Source organism: Sorex araneus, chromosome 5 (assembly GCF_027595985.1).
Source record: "Sorex araneus isolate mSorAra2 chromosome 5, mSorAra2.pri, whole genome shotgun sequence".
NCBI classification, from domain to species: Eukaryota; Metazoa; Chordata; class Mammalia; order Eulipotyphla; family Soricidae; genus Sorex; species Sorex araneus.
Window position 1 is genome coordinate 135740651 of NC_073306.1, and position 18520 is coordinate 135759170.

The following is an 18520-nucleotide window of genomic DNA, read 5'->3' on the forward strand; positions in this document are numbered from 1 at the left end:
AGAGACATGGATAGATGAGGAATATTCTGAACCTGTCGTAAAAATTAAACTCTGTGTTTCTTCATCCCTAACGGGCCAATGTGCTTTAATCTATACCAAAGAGAAGTCTGAGCCAGTGGTTATGAGGAATGTTGCGTGTGGATTTGTAGGGTGGTACTTTGCCATTACATAGATATCTTTTATAACCATGCGCTTTCCCCTTTGCTACATAACGTAACAGAAGGAAACCCCAAAACAGGAAGCAAAATTCTTCTAAACATAACCCAAACGGACCATGCCAAAGAGGGGGAGGGGGGGAGATTTGCTGCATCTGAGAGTTCATGTTCATTAACTTTCCTTCCATGCCCGTTGGGCCCAGGCCAGGCAAGTCTTGGCTGTCCTTCGATTGTGAAGAAAGCTAACAAGGCTGAAAAAGTTGGAAATGCTATCACTCAAGATTGGGTCTGAGAGGTTCAGCATAATTAGGACATTTCGAAATATTTTCTTCCATGCAATTATTTTTTGCCCAGTGTGGGCATATTTTTGGGGTCTGCCTTTAGCTCCACTTTGAATGTGTTTTCAGAGGTAGGTATAAAAGGAAGGGGCTGCCAACCCACCACGGCCAGGAAGCAACCTATTTCCACCCTGTTCTCTAACTGAGAGTGCTCCAGACCCGAGTCGTTGTCTGAAGGAGAACACAGCGGTCTGTGTTCCTTGTGCGTCTGCGGGGATGGGGGGAGACGGCTGTTTGCCAGCCGTCAGGCTGAGAATGTCCATTTTCATGGCTCATTGCTTGATCCTGGAGAGACTTTTGGGCTTGAACTTTTACCACCAGCTCTTGTAACTTGGCTCCTGAACAGTTCTGTCTCGTGGTTAAGTGGTTTGAGTGCGGCAGCAGCTGAAACAGCAGAAGAGAGAGAAGGGTCCTGGACGTTGGCTGCAAGGTTGAGAAGAAAGAGCTCTACAATTTTTTTCATCCAAATGTAACCATTTTCTTTTGAGATCATTATAAATGCACAATTCGTTGTTGGAAGCGTTATACCAAGGCTCTGGGCCTGTTCCTGGTTCCCTTCATGCCCTCGTTCCTGTCCATTACCATAATGCAGTCTTGGCATCAGTGCCAGCCAGGACCAGGACCATCCTGGCAGCCTAGTTGTCCCTCAGACCCTTCAGTAGAGATGTTTACCTGCCTTCTGCTTTTTCTCATGCCTCTCTAACCCGTTACCCTTACTCATCTGTTTCCCATGCTATAATGTTGTCATTTCCGGATCACTATAGTGCATAATATATTTGTATCATGTTATTTCCAGACATGGTACATTATTATTATTATTATTGCTATAATTTATTGCTATACTATATTATAATTTATGGATTATTATATATTTCCAGATTGCTTTGCTGTTTTATGTATCTGTCGCTATAAAGGAATTGAGTAATTGTATATATATGCAATTATAGATCATATATATTGCATACATAATAAATGATAGTGAGTATAAGATTATACTTTCAGTGGGATTGGCTTTGGATCTTGCTTCTGTACTCAGAGCTAAATTTTATAGTAGAGTGAAGTACTTTTAGTTTTACACCTCTAACAAAAGAATCATTGGAAGTTCAGTTTACTTAGTCAGAGCAGAAAAGCAGAAAATATTCTCTACGTAGGCAAAGATTGTAATTCTTTGTCCACCTGCCAATAGCTCATAAGAATATGGAGTATACAAAAGGCTGAGGTATGTGTTGAGTTTGGCCTGAATTTGATCCCTGGTACCTCATAGTGCCCTGAGCACCACTGGGAGTGACCCCTGAGCACTGGACCAAGAGTCATCTACATGGCTGTCTCTCTTCCCCCAGAGTACTGAGAAGAGTTTAAATGACCATATTTCATTTTCATATTTACTTTTGGTTTTCAGACTCTGCCCATCAATACTCAAGGCTTACTCCTGCCTTTTAGCTCAGGGATCGCTCTTGGCCGGACTCAGGGGACCGTGTAGGGTGTTAGGAATTGGACCCAGGTTCACGGGGTGCAAGGCAAGTGCCTCACCTACTGTACTATCTCTCTGGCCTCATAATGACTTTTGGCAGGGGTAATTTAAAAGTTTTGTTCATTTTCTTCACTGAATCACTGTGAGATACACAGTTACAAAGTTGCTCATGGTTAGGTTTCAGTCATACATTGTTCCACCAACACCCGTCCCTTCGCCAGTGTGCATTTCCCATCACCAATGTCCCCAGCATTACCGCCACCACCGGCGCTAAGGCAGGCACTTTTCTTTCCCCTCCCCTCCCTTCCCCTCCCCTCCCCTCCCCTCCTCTCCCCTCCCCTTTCTTCCCCTCCCCTCCTCTCCCCTCCCCTCACTCTAATGACCATATTTATTTATTTATTTATTTATTTAGTCATTCATTTATTTTTTATTTTATTTGCCTTTTGGGTCATACCCGGCGATGGACAGGGGTTTCTCCTGGCTCATGCACTCAGGAATTACTCCTGGCAGTGCTATTCGCTCCAGCCCCTCCCCCCCACCATATTTTTAATGTAGACTCTTTTTTTGCCTTTTTCTTGCTAATCAGGGCTTCTTTTTTTGTTGTTGTTGGGTCACACCCGGCGATGCACAAGGATGACTCCTGGCTCTGTACATCAGGAATTACCCCTAGGGGTGCTCAGGGGACCCTATGGGATGCTGGGAATTGAACCCTGGTCAGCCGCATCCAAGGCAAACGCCCTCCCTGCTGTGCTGTCAGCTCCAGCCCCAGGGCTTCTTGAACTATATAGTGCACGCGATGTACCGATGGATGAGTATACAGGATACAGGCTAGTACCACTTCAAAGGATTCCAGATAGGAGTTAATCATGGCTGAATGTTAATTGTGACTGAATGTCTTTGCCCTTTGCATTTGGACATGGCTCTCCTCTTTCATTGTTGCCTGCTCTTGGGAGTTTTTCTTTGGGATAGACTTCTGTTCTGTTAAGATAGTCCTATACATTGGGGCCAGAGTGATAGTCCAGTGGGGAGGGGTTTTGCCTTGCATGTGGCCAACCTGGGTTCCATCCCTGGCATCTCATACGGTCCCCTGAGCACTGCCAGGAGTAATTTTTGAGTGCAGAGCCAGGAATAATCCCTGAGAACTGCTAATTGTGACCCAAAATGCCCAAAAAAAGATATTTTATACATTTTGTCAAATGGCCTTTAGCTGTCCCTAGGAATGTGAGAGAATACCTCTCTAATCTGTCTGCTGTGATTATTCTAATGAATTCAAACCCTTATTTATTTTTAACTAAAAAATAGTTTGCTTCTGGAGGACGTTGTTTTTTCATATGCTTATTTGCCTTTGGCATCCCCACATTGGCGTTAGTGATGTTTAAGTGTGTAATTTCGTTTCTATTGGTTGTTCCCATCAGGGTAGCTCTGAAGACTGGGAGGAAATGCATTCTAGTTAGTGAGATTAAAAGTGATGTTATGGACATGGAGAGTATCCTGCTAAGTGAAATGAGTCAGAAAGAGAGGGACACACATAGTATGGCTGCACTCGTTTGTGGAATATAAAGTAACATAATAGGAGACTAACACCTAAGGAGAGTAGAGCTAAGAGCCAAGAGGATCGCTCCTTAACTTAGAAAGCCTGTCTCGTGCTGGGGGAAAGGCAGCTGGGATGGAGAAGGGGCCACTGAGTAAATGATGGTTGGAGGGCTCGCTCGGGATGGGAGATGCGTGCTGAAGGTAGACTGTGGACCAAACATGATGGACACTTAGTACCTGTATAGCAAACCACAACACCCAAAAGGAGAGAAAGAGGGAATGTGCCTGCCACAGAGGCAGGGGGTGGGAGGGGGTGGGGGTGATGGGAGGAATACTGGGAACACTGGTGGTGGAGAATGGACACTGGGGGAGGGAGAGATATTCGAACATTTCAGTGTGACTGAATGTAATCACGAAGGTTTGTAAGTCTGTAACTGTATCCCATGGTGATTCATTAAAATAATTTTTTTTTTCAAGAAAGTGATGTTGGGAAGTGAGCTTCCTAGTAGCACAGATGGTTTCTGAGAAGAAACGGAAACACTAGATCATGAGGTCAGGAATAGAAAGGAGACTAAATATCTCTTCTAGCTCAAAAGAAAAATAATCTGGTTTTCTGGGTATTGTCCAGCCCCTAACTGTTATGTGCATGATTCAGCCTCAGTTTATCACTTAGTGGAGACCTCACAGCTAGCACTGCACCTCAGTAAGACAAAAGTTTTGAGTTTTTGGGTTTAGTGTTCTGAGAGGGAATCTGGCTAGCATCAATATGTTTATTAAACTTGAAGAAGTTTACTTTCAAATGCCTACCTACTTCCTTTTGGTTTGGGTGATAGCCGTAGGATATATTATGCCTATTGTTGGAACAATGTGGGGTTTTAAAATTTTACTTTCCCAAAGCTTCACATTTATGTATGGTAAAACACTTTACAGGTAAAAAATTCAAAAGAAAACACTTATGTGGAAATTTCAGAAATACCTGAGTAAGTGGTGATGCGAACTGAACTTAGTCCTGTATTTCCTTTCAGATTTATCAACGATGCTGGTTAGTATTCAAGAAGGCTTCAAGCAAAGGTCCAAAAAGGCTGGAGAAATTTTCCGATGAACGTGCTGCATATTTTAGGTGTTATCATAAGGTAAGATCACTAGATGGAAACTTCCAGAAATCTTTGTACAAGAAGAGAATGAATTCATTGACTCTGAAAACTTCAGAATACGTCACAAAGGCACAGATAATAATGTCTCTATGGACAAAACATCTTTAAAGTAATACTGACTTACTAATAGTTTAGAACAATTGACAGGGGCCAATACTGTGGCTCAAGGGTTAGAGCACATCATAGGATGTTCAAAGTCTTGAGTTTGATCTCCAATACCTCATACCTCCTCCTGCAGCATCTCCAGGTGTGGCCATGACAGTCCCTGGGCTCTAAAAAGTGTGAACTGTTATAAAAATGTTACTGTTGGCTTGTTCTGGCCTGTAATGTAGAATTTGCCCTATTTTAAATAAATGTTTGATTTCTGATGTAGATCCTACTCTGGGCATTGAAGTTCTTTGAGAGTGAGGAGAGGCTCTCACTGGGTGGGGGTGTCTAGTACACAAATGACACTGACCCAGCACTTGGGAGGGGCCATAGGGAATGCAGAGGACACTGAGAAATGGGTGGTGGGTGAAGGAGGAAGTTCTTTCAACTGGTTTACTTACATTTGATGATAAACTTAGTTCAGGTTTGTTGGTTTCTTAATAGGAGAGAGATTTCCTCACTGAAAGTAGTTGTTGTGTGTTAATAACACATCACTCAGGGGGTTGCCGTAACAGTAAATACACATGAAGTAGACTTACCACTTTGGATTTGCAGATTTGGCCATTTTTCCCCTTTGTATAGCAATGTATGGTTCATGTATTATTATTAATGGGTGCATGTTTTCTGTTTTCATGGAAATGTGTCAAAGCACATGATTAACGCTTATTTTTAGATATTAGAACTATTTCATTGCTTGGTTTCCCATTTTTCTTGGTTTCATCTTCTTTGGCGACTGTTAATCATTGCCGGCCCTCCCCTTCAGTCACATTTTTATGGGAAATACTCGGTCTCTGAGCTCAGAGATTTGACTAGGTGAAGACAAATGAATACTGTTTTTCTTTTGTGAAATTCTTTGTGTGTGCTAATGTGACAGCTTCTTATTAAGGGCCTAGGCTGACCTGAATGTTGGTTTATACAACCAATAGGACAAGTTGCTTTCCTGCTCAGTTATCGAAGGAGTGTAATGTGGCTTCCCAGCTGCCAGGCTGAGAAGGTGGGGCTTCGGGAGTTGATTAGATTTGATCAGGTTGATTAAGAACTCTTAATGAGATTAGTGTTCTTATAGATGAGAGATCTCTATATGAGGACATAAGAAAAAAAAAATTGTTTCTGAATCTGGCACCGAATTAGTCACTCCTTGACCTTACACTTCCCAGCCCTTAAGTAAGGGAGAGAGAATTTGATTTTAATTTATACAGCATCCAGACTGTGACATTTTGCTATAATATCTGATACACATCATGACCGACCTGAGCTCAAAACCCTTAAACAAGTTCTTGTAATGACCTCTCATTCGCCGAATTGGCTCCACTGTTGAACCTTGCTCATTTCCTCCAAATTCCTCTTCTCCCCGTCACGTGTTCAGACTCCTTGCTTTCCCAAGTATATGCTGAGCACATTTGGCATAATCTGTCAAATTGCAATATTAGAAGAACAACCTTAGAAGTTGGCCTGGAATGTTCTCCTCACTCCTAAATACCCTTACTTCTTCTTTAGGTCATTGTTGAAAGAGTGAGACCACCTGGGGACCCCATTCCAACAGATGGGGTCCTCTGCCTCCTGCCTTCTCCATTCCATACGACCTGTCATTTTACTCTTTACACACATCACTAGAAAATGTTATTTTCTGTTTTACCTCCCTGCTCCCCACCACCAGTACCAGTTTCTAGAAAGGCAGAGATTTCTTTTTCTTCTTTTGGGGTGGGGTGGTGGGGGGAATTGTAGGGAAGGGGGACCTGGTTTACTGTTTGTCAGTGTAACACATAAAAAGATTTTTTTTTTAATTCTTAGGTGTAAGGGAGCGATAGCACAGTGGGTAAGGCATTTGCCTTGCATGCAGCTGACCCAGGTTAGATTCCTCCGTCCCTCTCGGAGAGCCTGGTAAGCTACCAAGAGTATCCGGCCCGAAAGGCAGAACCTGGCAAGCTCCCCGTGGCGTATTTGATATGCCAAAAACAGTAACAAGTCTCACAATGGAGATGTCACTGATGCCCGCTCGAGCAAATTGATGAACAATGGGACGACAGTGCTACAGTGCTTAGGTGTAAATCAATGAATATTACCAATAGAGGAAATGAAAACCCAGAGAGGTTTATGGCATGTCTGTGTTTACTATACCAGAAAAAGTCTGTTTGGAGGAAGCGGGTGGGATTGATGGGGTGAGATACAAGGAGGAGTTTTAGGAGGACGGGCAGAAACGTGGAAGCAAACAGACCAAGGTGGACCACAGACTCCCTGCTCTCCACAAGGCAAGAGACCGAGGGCACACTCGCTCTAGTCCAAACTTCTCTTGCTGACTTTGGAATTCCGTCTTTAGAATTTCACAGGAAGCCCAGGAAACCCTGTTTTCTTTCATCTATGATCCCCAGCAGCCGCAGTGAAAAGCAGGAGACTGGAAGGCTGAGCGCCAGGAAGATTCAGCACTTGCTGAGTTCCTGTGGCACGTTCGTCCTCACTGCGGGTTCAGATCTGATGGCATTAGCGTTTACCTCTTGGGGCTCTGTGAAGAGCTCAGGGAAGTCTGAAATTTGCATTTCTTCAGTCTCAGTGCTGTGTAATTTGTATCACTGTCATCCCATTGATTATCAGTTTGCTCGAGCGGGCACCAGTAGCGTCTCCATTGTGAGATTTGTTGTGACTGTCTTTGGTATATCGAATACGCCATGGGGAGCTTGCCAGGCTCTGCCGTGCGGGTGGGATACTCTCGGTAGCTTGCTGGGCTCTCCAAGAGGGGCAGAGGAATCGAACCCAGGTCGGCCACGTGCAAGGCAAATGCCCTATCCACTGTGCTATGTAATTTGTAAATCTTGATTTAAAAAAAAGGGGGGAATTAGAAGTGGCGTACCATGGCCCCATTTTGGAGTTTATTTGAATAAAATTGGGGAAAAAAAGACAGTTTCTAAAAGAAATAGAAAGCTCTGCCTTCTGCATTTGTGGGTCCTGTTGGCAGCACAAACACAGACCCGCCCCTCCATCCCGCTTTCCACGGACGAAGCACCTTGCTTCCTTCGTGTCACTGGAAAAGATTTTAGTTTTTAAAATGCCAGTTTTGCATATCTGAATACTTTTAAGTGTTTTAAAGCAGAAGAACAGAGAGCAGTTTAAAACCGGTCCCAGAGTCCCCCCCACATGTCTCTTATGTTAGTTTTGGCATTGCCAGGCAGGGGACGCAGGCTTGCACACACCAGGCAAGTGTTGACGTGGGCTGGGTGCATCCTTGCCAGAGTGTGAGGGTGGGGGACCGGGCTGGGCCACCTGGAATCATCCCTGGGACTGTAGGTGGCTCACCAAGAACCCAGAGGCCTCCCCCACCTCCTTTTCTCTGGGTTACTGGTTATTTAAAAATATATATATTTTATAAAGTAGCACTGTAGCACTGTCGTCCAGTTGTTCATCGATTTGCTCGAGCGGGCACCAGTAACGCCTCCATGGTGAGACTTGCTGTTACTGTTTTTGGCATATCCAATATGCCACGGGGAGCTTGCCAGGCTCTGCCGTGCGGGTGGGATACTCTCGGTAGCTTGCTGGGCTCTCCGAGAGGGATGGAGGAATCGAACCCGGGTCAGCTGCGTGCAAGGCAAACGCCCTCCCCGCTGTGCTGTTGCTCCAGTCCATTTTACAAAGTTGTTCACAATAATTGATTATATTTAATAATCAAGCATTAGTCCCACCATCATACACCTTCCCACCACCGTATTTCGGGTGTTTCCATCCCGAACACCAATCCCTATCCCAAAGCAGAACCGAAATGGTATAAGATTTCCCTCTAAGGTTGGTCGCCTCCTACTTTGAGTCCTGTCAACTGTGGTGCAGTACTCTGGGAGTGTGGGCAGGGCGCGTCCTATAAAGTGTCTCGCTGCCGAATTGGCGGCCTCACGGTCCAGGAATAGGTTCACTCGTGGGCGAGGCGAGGCCCAAGTGTGTGGAGAGCAGCCGGGAGCATGGGGGCAGTTGAATTCTGGAGGTTTTCAGCTGCCAGGGCTGGGTCCCTTGGAAGTGGGGAGGGCTCTCACCTGCCCCGCCCCCCGTGGGGCACCGCGAGTGAAACAGCCTGGCCTGGGGTCCGGTGGCCTGGTTTTGGCAAGTGTCAGGTTATGCTCCCTTCTGGGAGAAAACACTGGTTGTTTTTTGAGACCAGAGATTTGGGCCACGCCTAGCAGTACAGAACTCAGAGCTTCTTCCCAGTGACACAGTGATTATTGTCTATCGAATCGCCGTGGTATGCAGTTACAAAGCTTCCATGGTCAGATTTCAGTCATGCAGTGTTCCAACACCCCTCCCTCCACCAGATTTTGAGATGATTGTAGATTCACATACAGCTGTGAGGAGGACCACAGGGTAAAAGTGTGCTTCTTTAATTCCCTTTCCCTTACTGGTAACATCTTGCAAACCTGAAGTGTAGGATTACAACCAAGATCATGGCACGGATACAACCGACAGGTTTTAAGCGGATTTCCTCAGTTTTTCTTGTGTGTGTGTTTCATTCTGTGAAGCTTTCTCACTGTAGCTTTCCATATCCACCATCTTAGTAAAGATAAAAAAAAAATTCACAAGCAGCAGGATCCTTTGTAGATTTTTTTACATATTTGCATAAATAGGTAAATAAATAAATAAATAAAATATGCAAATCACTGTTGCTGTCACTGTCATCCCGTTGCTCATGGATTTGCTCGAGCAGGTACCAGTAACATCTCCATTTTTTTTTTTAAAGACTTCTTGTTACTGTTTTTGGCATATTGAATACACCACGGGTAGCTTGCCAGGCTCTGCCACGAGGGCGAGATACTCTCAGTAGCTTGCCAGGCTCTCCGAGAGGGGTGGAAGAATCGAACCCGGGTCAGCCATGTGCAAGGCAAACGCCCTACCGCTGTGCTATCGCTCCAGTAAAATAAAATAAAATATTTACATATTTTTGCATACCTTTGTAGATTTTCTGCCCGTGTAGACCCACATCCTTGACCCCTTCTCCAGCAAACCTTAACACATCTTCTATCATGTCTTGAAGAATTGCCTCTGATGTGTGTCATCTTTTAAGATTGACTTTCTTCACACAACCTAATTCCCTCGAGATTCACACAAGCTGTTAAGAGTCAGCAGTGTTCCTTTTTGGATTATTAAAGTCTTTCATCGTATGGATTATTAGACATATTTTTCCATCCACACATAGAAGCACTTGGGGGTTGTTTGAAGTTTGCAGTTATTATAAATAAAGTTTAACAAGAATAATCTTTTGATTTCTTTGTGATCTCCTAGGCGGGCTGCTTGTTTCATTGTATAAGAAATTGCCAAATTGTGTTGCAGAATATTTGGGCTGTTTTATACTCTCACCATCAGTGTCCCTGTGATCCATTCTCTGTGCATCTTCACCAGCATTTGGTATTGGTATAATTTTTCAAATGTTAGCCATTCTGATAATGCTAAGTGGTAGTCTTAATTTGCATTTCCTAGGAGTTAATGGTGTTAAGAATTTTCATTGTAAATATAGGCATTTATGTATATTTGTATCATCATCATCATCCCATTGATCATCAATTTTCTTGAGTGGTCTCAGTAACATCTCCATTCGTCTTAGCCCTGTGATTTTGGAAGCCTCTCTTTACTTGTCCTTCCCAACAGTGCCGCATTGGAGACTCTTTCAGGGTCAGGGGAATGAGACCAATCGTTGTTACTGGTTTGGGCATACATTTGTATCACTTGTCACTTGTATCACTTGTCGTCCCGTTGATTTTGATTTGCTCGAGCGGGCACCAGTAACATCTCCATTTGTCCCTGTCACATGCTGGTGCAGCCCAGTGATATCTGCTTGCTCCAGGAACAGGAAGAGCCTCAAATCATTCATTCAGGGATTTGACGAAGAAATCTGACCATCTAGTTGGTGGGCGGCCACGAGATCTTCTGACATCCCGTGGAATCCAATCGGTAACAGCTCTAGCCCAGTGGTCATCTCTGAATTGCATTACATGACTGGCCCATCTGATTTTTGATGCCTTGGCAAACGAGACAGCATCCCTGATTCTTGACCGTTGACGGAGGTCAGAACTCTGGATTTCTTCTCTCACTTGAGTGAGACGTGATACTCCTAGCATAGCTCTTTCGATTCTTCTTTGGGATACCCTAATAGCGTTCTCATCCTGTTTGCGTAGGGCCCAGGTCTCTGAGGCATATGTTAGTGCAGGAAGAACGGTGGAATTGAAAAGAGGTGCCTGGAGTCGGAGGTTCTTAATTCCCTTAACCACTTCTTTGACGCTCTTGAAGGTGTTCCACGCTGCTCTCTTCCTCCTGCGCAGTCCTGGCACCAAGTTGTTCCTCATGTTGATTTCTCGACCCAGGTACACTTAGCTGCTGCATTCGGAGATGTTCATTCCATTGAGAGCAAATGGAGCTTCAGGGATCAGTTCGTTTTTCATGAACGTCGTCTATATTTAAATTTATTATTTGATTGAGTCACTGTGAGATACACAGTTACAAAATTGTCATATTGGGCTTCAGTCATATAATGTTCCAATACCTGTCCCTTCACCAGTGTACATTTCCCACCCCATTGTCCCCAGTTTCACTCCCACCGCAACCCCCACCCCCTGCCTGCCTCTATGGCAGGCATTTTTCTTCTCTCTCTTTCTCTCTCTCTCTTTATCTTTCTCTCTCTTTCTCTCTCTCCTTTTGGACAGTATAGATGCTGAAATATAGGTTTGCAATATAGATACTGAAAGGTTATCTGGTATATATCCCTTTGCCTACTTTCAACAATCCATTCCTGTTCAAAATGAACATTTCCAACTATTATTATCATACTGGTAACCTTCTTTATCTTTACTGCCCTTTGCCCCCCAGACACTCATGTGGCAAGCTTCCAACTATTAACCAGTCTTCCTGGCCCTTCTTTTTCCTGGTCTCATAATATATATTATTATTTATATCCCTCAGATGAATGCAGTCATTCTCTATTTATCCCTTTCCTTCTGACTCATTTCACTCAGCATGATACTGTCCATGTCCATCCATTTATAAGCAAATTTCATGACTTCATTTTTCCTAATGGCTACGTAGTATTCCATTGTGTAGATGTGCCATAGTTTTTTTTATCCACTCATCTGTTCTCGGGCACTTGAGTAGTTTCCAGGTTCTGGCTATTGTGAATTGTGCTGCAATGAACCTAGACCAGCAAACGACTTTCTGCACGGCGTGTTTGGGTTCCTGGGATAAAGTGATATGCACAATACCCTTTCAGTGGCAGTATTACAAACCACAGTGCCTAAAAGGAAAAAAGAGAAAAACAAGAGAGAAGAATAGAAGCAGACTGGGGTTTGAGTCAAGAAGGAAACTGGGGATACTGGGGGTGGGAATTTGTGAAGAGAGGGTTTAAATTATTATCTGGCTGAATTCCAATCATGAACAACTTTGTAACTGTCTATTTCACAGTAATTCAATTTTTTTTAAAAAAGCATATATCTAGAACTAGGTCTATGTGGTTAATATTTGTATGTAGGTAGAAATGTTTTATTATAATCCAAACACACACAAAACCTCTTCATAAATGATATAAAAAGAAAATGTTGTATATTTTCTCAAGTTAGTAAAAAAATTAGTCAAAAATTTTGGGGTCCTTGAGGCATAAAAGGATATCGTTGTCAGGGCTGGAGCGATAGCACAGCGGGTAGGGTGTTTGACTTGCACGCGGTGGACCCGGGTTCGATTCCCAGTATCCCATATGGTCCCCTGAGCACCGCCAGGGGTAATTCCTGAGTGCAGAGCCAGGAGTAACCCCTGTGCATCGCCGGGTATGACCCAATAAACAAACAAACAAAGAAGAATATTGTTGCCCAAGTGAGTTCTAGTCAAGGAGTCTTGTTGACAAAGATGGTGATCCACTTACCTCAGCCTGAAAGTTTTTACCAGTTTTTTTCCCTCTTCTTTTTCCCTTTATTCTTTTTTAAAAAATTTGTTTGTTTGGGGGCCACACTCAGCAGTGCTCAGGGTATACTCCTAGTCCTGTGCTCAGGAATCACTCCTGGCAGGCTCAGGGGACGTATGGGGTGCTGGGAATTGAACCTGGCTTGGTCATCTGCAGGCAAGTGCCCTACACACTGTACTGTCTCTCTGTCCCTGCTTTATTCTTCCAACAACAAACATAAATCACGTGTTTTATGACCGGTCCAAGCAATGCTGAAGTGAGTGAAATTAAATGAAAGAAAATAATCTCTTCTTGTGTCCTCATCTGTGTTCTCAGAGAAAAGTATCCTCGCTGAGACTTGCTTGTCGTAAAGAGATAAAGCCAATTTTTAGAGCAAAATAAAGTCATCCATTACAGACTAAACATGTTTGCTTTTTGTAAAACATTTTTTTATGCCGAATTCCCTGGCTAATTCTTATGAGCCTGACCTTCGTATATAACTTTTAGTAGCAATTCCTTTCATTCAGAACATTCTGGTTCTTGAGCTATGTTTAATGGTCACATTAATTATACTTGTCTCCTTTCTGCCTCTTCTGCCGATAATTCTAAGTCAATAATTAGTAACTACACCTCATTAATTGAACAATTTAGAGCTCTCTTTAATATTGCTCTGGCATCTCGCTTTACAAATGCCCATACTGATGACAAAAGGGCTTAATTATTTTGTGAGTGCAAATTCTAGGGTAGTGGGGAAAGTGTGCATTTATTTATCTTTATGTGCTTTTGTTCATCTTTTTTGGGAGAAAAGTTTTAGAAGTGTGAATTATCAGTCATAGTCTCCAGCTTTAAAGTTGCTATAGCTACTTCAAATTCTCCCCAGATAGGGCATTTCAAATTACATGTCCGTAACATCTTAAGAAAGTTCCTTCTATTGGTTTGTAGAGTGATAGAATTACTCTAAGATTCGATGTGTGTCATATCAATAAAAATGTTTATGTCCTCTGATTAAAAAAAAAAAGAAAGTTCCTTCTTTCAGACCCCATTCTCTCTCCGGTTTCAGCTTAAGCACATTGTGTGTTTCATTGAAACATTTATTTCAATGAAACGCACGCCTTTCTATTTTTAAGGAAGACACGACGAATGGATGAATGGATTATTCCAGTTATTTGACATGTGCTAATAAAGGTTCCGTCTTCTGGGAGACAGTCCAAATTTATATCTCTTAGAGGCATTCATCCATTTATTTAAGTGACCAGGGGAATGAAGATATTTTGGGAAAGAATGAAACCACCAACATGGAGATTGGGGTAGAGTTGTCTAGACTCGTTCTTTCTTGAATGTTTTTGAGGGGATCAGAGAGAGCAATAGTACAGTGGGGAGGGCACTTACCTTGCATGTGGCTCACCCAGGTTTGATCTCCAGCACCCATATGGTCCCCTGAGCCTGCCAGGCGTGATACTTGAGTGCAGAGCCTTGAGTAGGCCCTGAGCACCACTGGGGGTACCACCCTCCACTCAAGAAAAATGTATCACTATATTACGGTCATCGATTTGCTCGAGCGGGCGCCAGTAACATTTCCATTCATCCCTGTCGTGTGCTAGTATAGCCCAATGGCATCTGCTTGCTCCAGGAACATGAAGAGCCTGAGATTTTCGCAGCCTCTCCTTACTCGTCCTTCCAAACACTGCCACACTTGGGGCTCTTTCAGGGTCAGGGCAATGAGGCCCGTTATTGTTACTGGTTTTGGCATTTTAATACGTCACGGGTAGCTTGCCGTGTGGGCGGGATACTCTTGGTAGCTTGCTGGACTCTCCAAGAGGAAAAACTGTCCTCAAAAAACAAATAAATAAACGTTTTATAAAATGTTGGCATGAGTGGTAGTATCCAGGGCTTTCTTCACTGAACAGGGCTTGTGGACTGACACTGTGCTTAGAATGACCCCATCACTCCTTATTCAGTAGCCTTCTTTACTGGCTTTGAAGCTCTTTAAAAAAAAAAAAAGGTGCTGGAGCCATAGCACAGTGGATAGGGCGTTTGCTTTGCTTGAGGACGACCCGGCTTCAATTCCCAGCATCCCATATGGTCCCCTGAGCACCGTCAAGAGTAATTCCTCAGTGCAAAGCCAGGAGTAACTCCTAGGCATCGCCGGGTGTGACCCAAAAAGCAAATAAATAAATTAAAAAAAATTTTTTTTCTCCCCCCCATAAATGAATTTTAAAAAGAGAAAAAAAGACAAGAGGAAAAAGTTCAAACGTTTAGGAAACATTATGGGCAGTGTTAGAAACTTTACTAGAAATATTTTAGAGTATTTTATATCGCTCTGATTGATTCAACAGATAATAATAATGAAACAATAACAATAGTAATGCAAAGGATTATTTTATTAATACTTGAGAAAGACATAAAGACCCAGAAATAGTTTGCTGTCATATCGCTTTAATTTTCAAAGGCAAAACTACAAGAATAAAAGGGCTTAGGACTCCTCATTTTTGGTAGGATAATAGCTTTAATTTATTTTTTTTTTAAGAATGAAGTAATTTAATGCTTCTGCAGAGCTTTGCAATTTGCATATACAAAGTGAATTGCTCACTTAATTCATGCAGTCCCACAAGGGGAAAAATAATTAGGATGCAGCCTACAAAAGCAAGGTGGAAAATTGCCTTTTAGGTAGCTCTCTCGTTTTCATTCTGTAAACATAAATAAATCATCATCTGTAAATTACCATCCGCAAAAGAAGGGAAGAATTGGAAATCAAATCCTTGTTTTCCTAAATGGCTTTTGACTTTACAGCACGCCAGAAGCATACTTAATATTCCCGTGCAATGCAGATTAATTGCTTAATTCTGACAGGAATATGCTGCTGTCTCAAGGGAGTATACTTTTAAAAATCCAGTTGTATTAATCTTCCCTTGAAACACCAGCAGAAATTTCAGCGGTTTTTCCATCGAGTTACAAATAACCCATTAGCAAAATTGAATTGTGTAATTTGTAATTGTTTTCCAGGTTGTTAATGCGAAACTATATTGGTAGCAAATTAAACTTTTAAAGTATGACCACTTTGTTAATCACTGGCCATTAAACATTTATTTCAATGAACACTATCATCTATGATGAATAAGACATCTGGAGTATGGCTTTTAATGGGCAAATTAATTTGGCAGTTCTTTTTGGAATTCCTAATTGGATGGCATACTTAAAGATTTATCAGAAATTTTGAAGAATGTTGACTATTTCTTTCCTTTGATGGAGTGTGGTATTTTGCATTTTTGATACACAGAAAGCTTAGAACCAGGAACTGAACAGTGATTAGGAAGCTCTTAAGCTCACCCTCTTTTCATCCCTCTTAATCCAACCTAAAGTGCCATCATTATTTATTGTGCGGTTGTCCGTAGTCTCAGAAAAACTCATTTCCGCAGCCAGATGCTCCAGCCACGCTTGGCCTTCCATCTCTGACTCACCAGCCAAAAAAGGGGCCCCCTCCAGGAGGCACCATTCTTGTGAAAGAATGTTCCAAGTTGGCTGGAGCGATAGCACAGCGGGGAGGGCGTTTGCCTTGCATGCGGCCGACCCGGTTTCGAATCCCAGCATCCCATATGGTCCCCTGAGCACCGCCAGGGGTAATTCCTGAGTGAAGAGCCAGGAGTAACCCCTGAGCATCGCCGGGTGTGACCCAAAAAGCCAAAAAAAAAAAAAAAGAATGTTCCAAGTGAAAGACCCTCAAATTGCCTGGAGCACTGACATTATTCTGGTTAGGGGGCAGGCTATGCTTTGGGTTGTTTACCACCATTGCTAATCTCTCATTACCTCTTACAGTACCTGCAGCATCTCCCTGTTTTGATGACAAAAACATCTGGGTTGCATAACAGTGCTAAGTCTTCCCCAATCGCTGGCCGATAGAACATTCTGATTCATAGCTAGGCCTGTCTGTGCATCTGCGTAAAACCTTTCCACTGTCACTGTCCTCACCTCCTCTCTATCCTGCCAAACCATAGCCCAAGAACACCCAGGAAGTTTCTTCTTTTTTTTTTCTTTTTTTTAGTTTTTTGGGTCATACCCGGCGATGCACAGGGGTTACTCTTGGCTCTGCACTCAGGAATTACTCCTGGTGGTGCTCGGGGGACCCTATGGGGTACTGGGAATTGAACCCAGGTTGGCTGCATGCAAGGCAAATGCCCTCCCCGCTGTGCTGTCTCTTCACTTGGTCTGAAAACTCAACTTCCTTTTTTTCCGCCTCCATAACCCATGCCCATACCTGTGCCCCAGGTGAAGGCTAACGTGTTCCAACTCTGTGTTAAAGGCCACTGGGACCATCTTCTGCATATATATTTGTCAGTGGCCCGGAGTGGTTTGGCCATGATTCTTGAGGTAGTTGCTTGAATCCCAGCTCTACCCTTGGCCAACTGTGTGAGCCCCCAACTCTGTGTGTCTCCACCCTTCTCTCTGTCTCTCGGAATTTCACAGGGACCGTGAAGCCAGTGGGAAAATCAGGGTATGGGGAGAGATAGGCAGTGCTTTGCCTCCACTCTCTGACACTGAATAAAAGAAAGGCCTGCCGGGGTCAGGTCCTGCTCCTGTCACATGTGGGGGGATTGTCCCCACCTGGACATGTTTGTTGTATAGCTGTTCCTCAGTCTTCTTGTCTGAACAATGGGGATGCAGACGATAGCCACCTCAGAAGCAAGCTCGTTCACCTAATTCACCCTCACTGAGTGTAAAAAACACGCACGTGGAAGGATGTGTGTCCTCGGGCTCTCCGGGCGGCTCTCTCTCACCGCCCACGTTCGGTGCTCTCAAGCCGCTGTGTAGGGACTGGATGGGGACGGCTGTTGGCGATGGGCAGGCGAAGGAAGAACGAGGACCAGGCTGGTGGCTGATTAGTTGCCGTTTATTCAATCTCTCCCATCTCACACACTCTTCCTTCCTGGTCCCTCATTCCTAGCTCCCAGCTCTCCGGATTCTTCCTCTCCCCGACTCATCTCCCCCTCTTGCCCCAGAGCCTACTACACCCAGTCTGGTGGCAAAATCAACCTAAGAAAGCCCTTCCTGACTGCCCATCAGGCTCAAGTGCGGAAACACCATCTTGGGTATTCCTCTTCTTCTAACATCTTTATTAACATCTTAATATTAGTTCTTTTTGTATGGACACAGTAAGAGATACATTGAGGCTTGTAGGGAAGCTCTCCTGGGAACATATTGCCACAGACTCAGACTACAGTGCTCAGGCTAGATTAATCTTTCCTAACCAGGGCTGGAGCGATAGCACAGCGGGTAGGGCATTTGCCTTGCACACGGCCAACCCAGGTTCGATCCCTGGTGTCCCATATGGTCCCCCAAGCACCACCAGGAGTGATTCCTGAATGCAGAGCCAGGAGCAATCCCTGAGCATCACTGGGTGTGGCCCAAAAAGCTTATTTAAAAAAAAAAAAAGGCAAACCAGGCATCCTGGTCAGGTGGTGACTTTTGTCCCTTCTTTGGGCCTTTGCTCTCACCTTTTCCGGTATCTGTAATCACTGTCCCCTGTTGTGTGATTCATTCTTCAGGTGTAATGGTCCTGAGTCCTGCGTATCTCAAAAGGGCTTTCTTTTTTATTTATTTATTTTTAAAATTTTTTAAATTTTATTGAATCACCATGAGATAGTTACAAGCTTCCATGTTTGGGTTACAATCACACAATGATCAAACGCCCATCCCTCCACCAGTGCACATTCCCCACCACCAATATCCCGGGTATACCCCCCTTTCCCACCCTCCCCCTGCCTCCATGGCAGACAGTAGTCCCCATACTCTCTCTCTACTATGGCTTGCAACACAGACACTGAGAGGTCATCATG

The 18520-nt window shown here is 43.7% G+C and overlaps 1 protein-coding gene across 1 annotated transcript in view; it reads left to right on the forward strand.

Annotated features, from left to right (window-relative positions):
• DOK5 (docking protein 5) overlaps positions 1 to 18520 on the forward strand; it is a 135099-nt gene that overhangs the window by 58933 nt on the left and 57646 nt on the right. The window contains exon 2 of the mRNA XM_055139756.1: positions 4523 to 4630. Within this exon, the coding sequence (XP_054995731.1) occupies positions 4523 to 4630 (108 nt within the window). The remainder of the gene's footprint in view (positions 1 to 4522; positions 4631 to 18520) is intronic.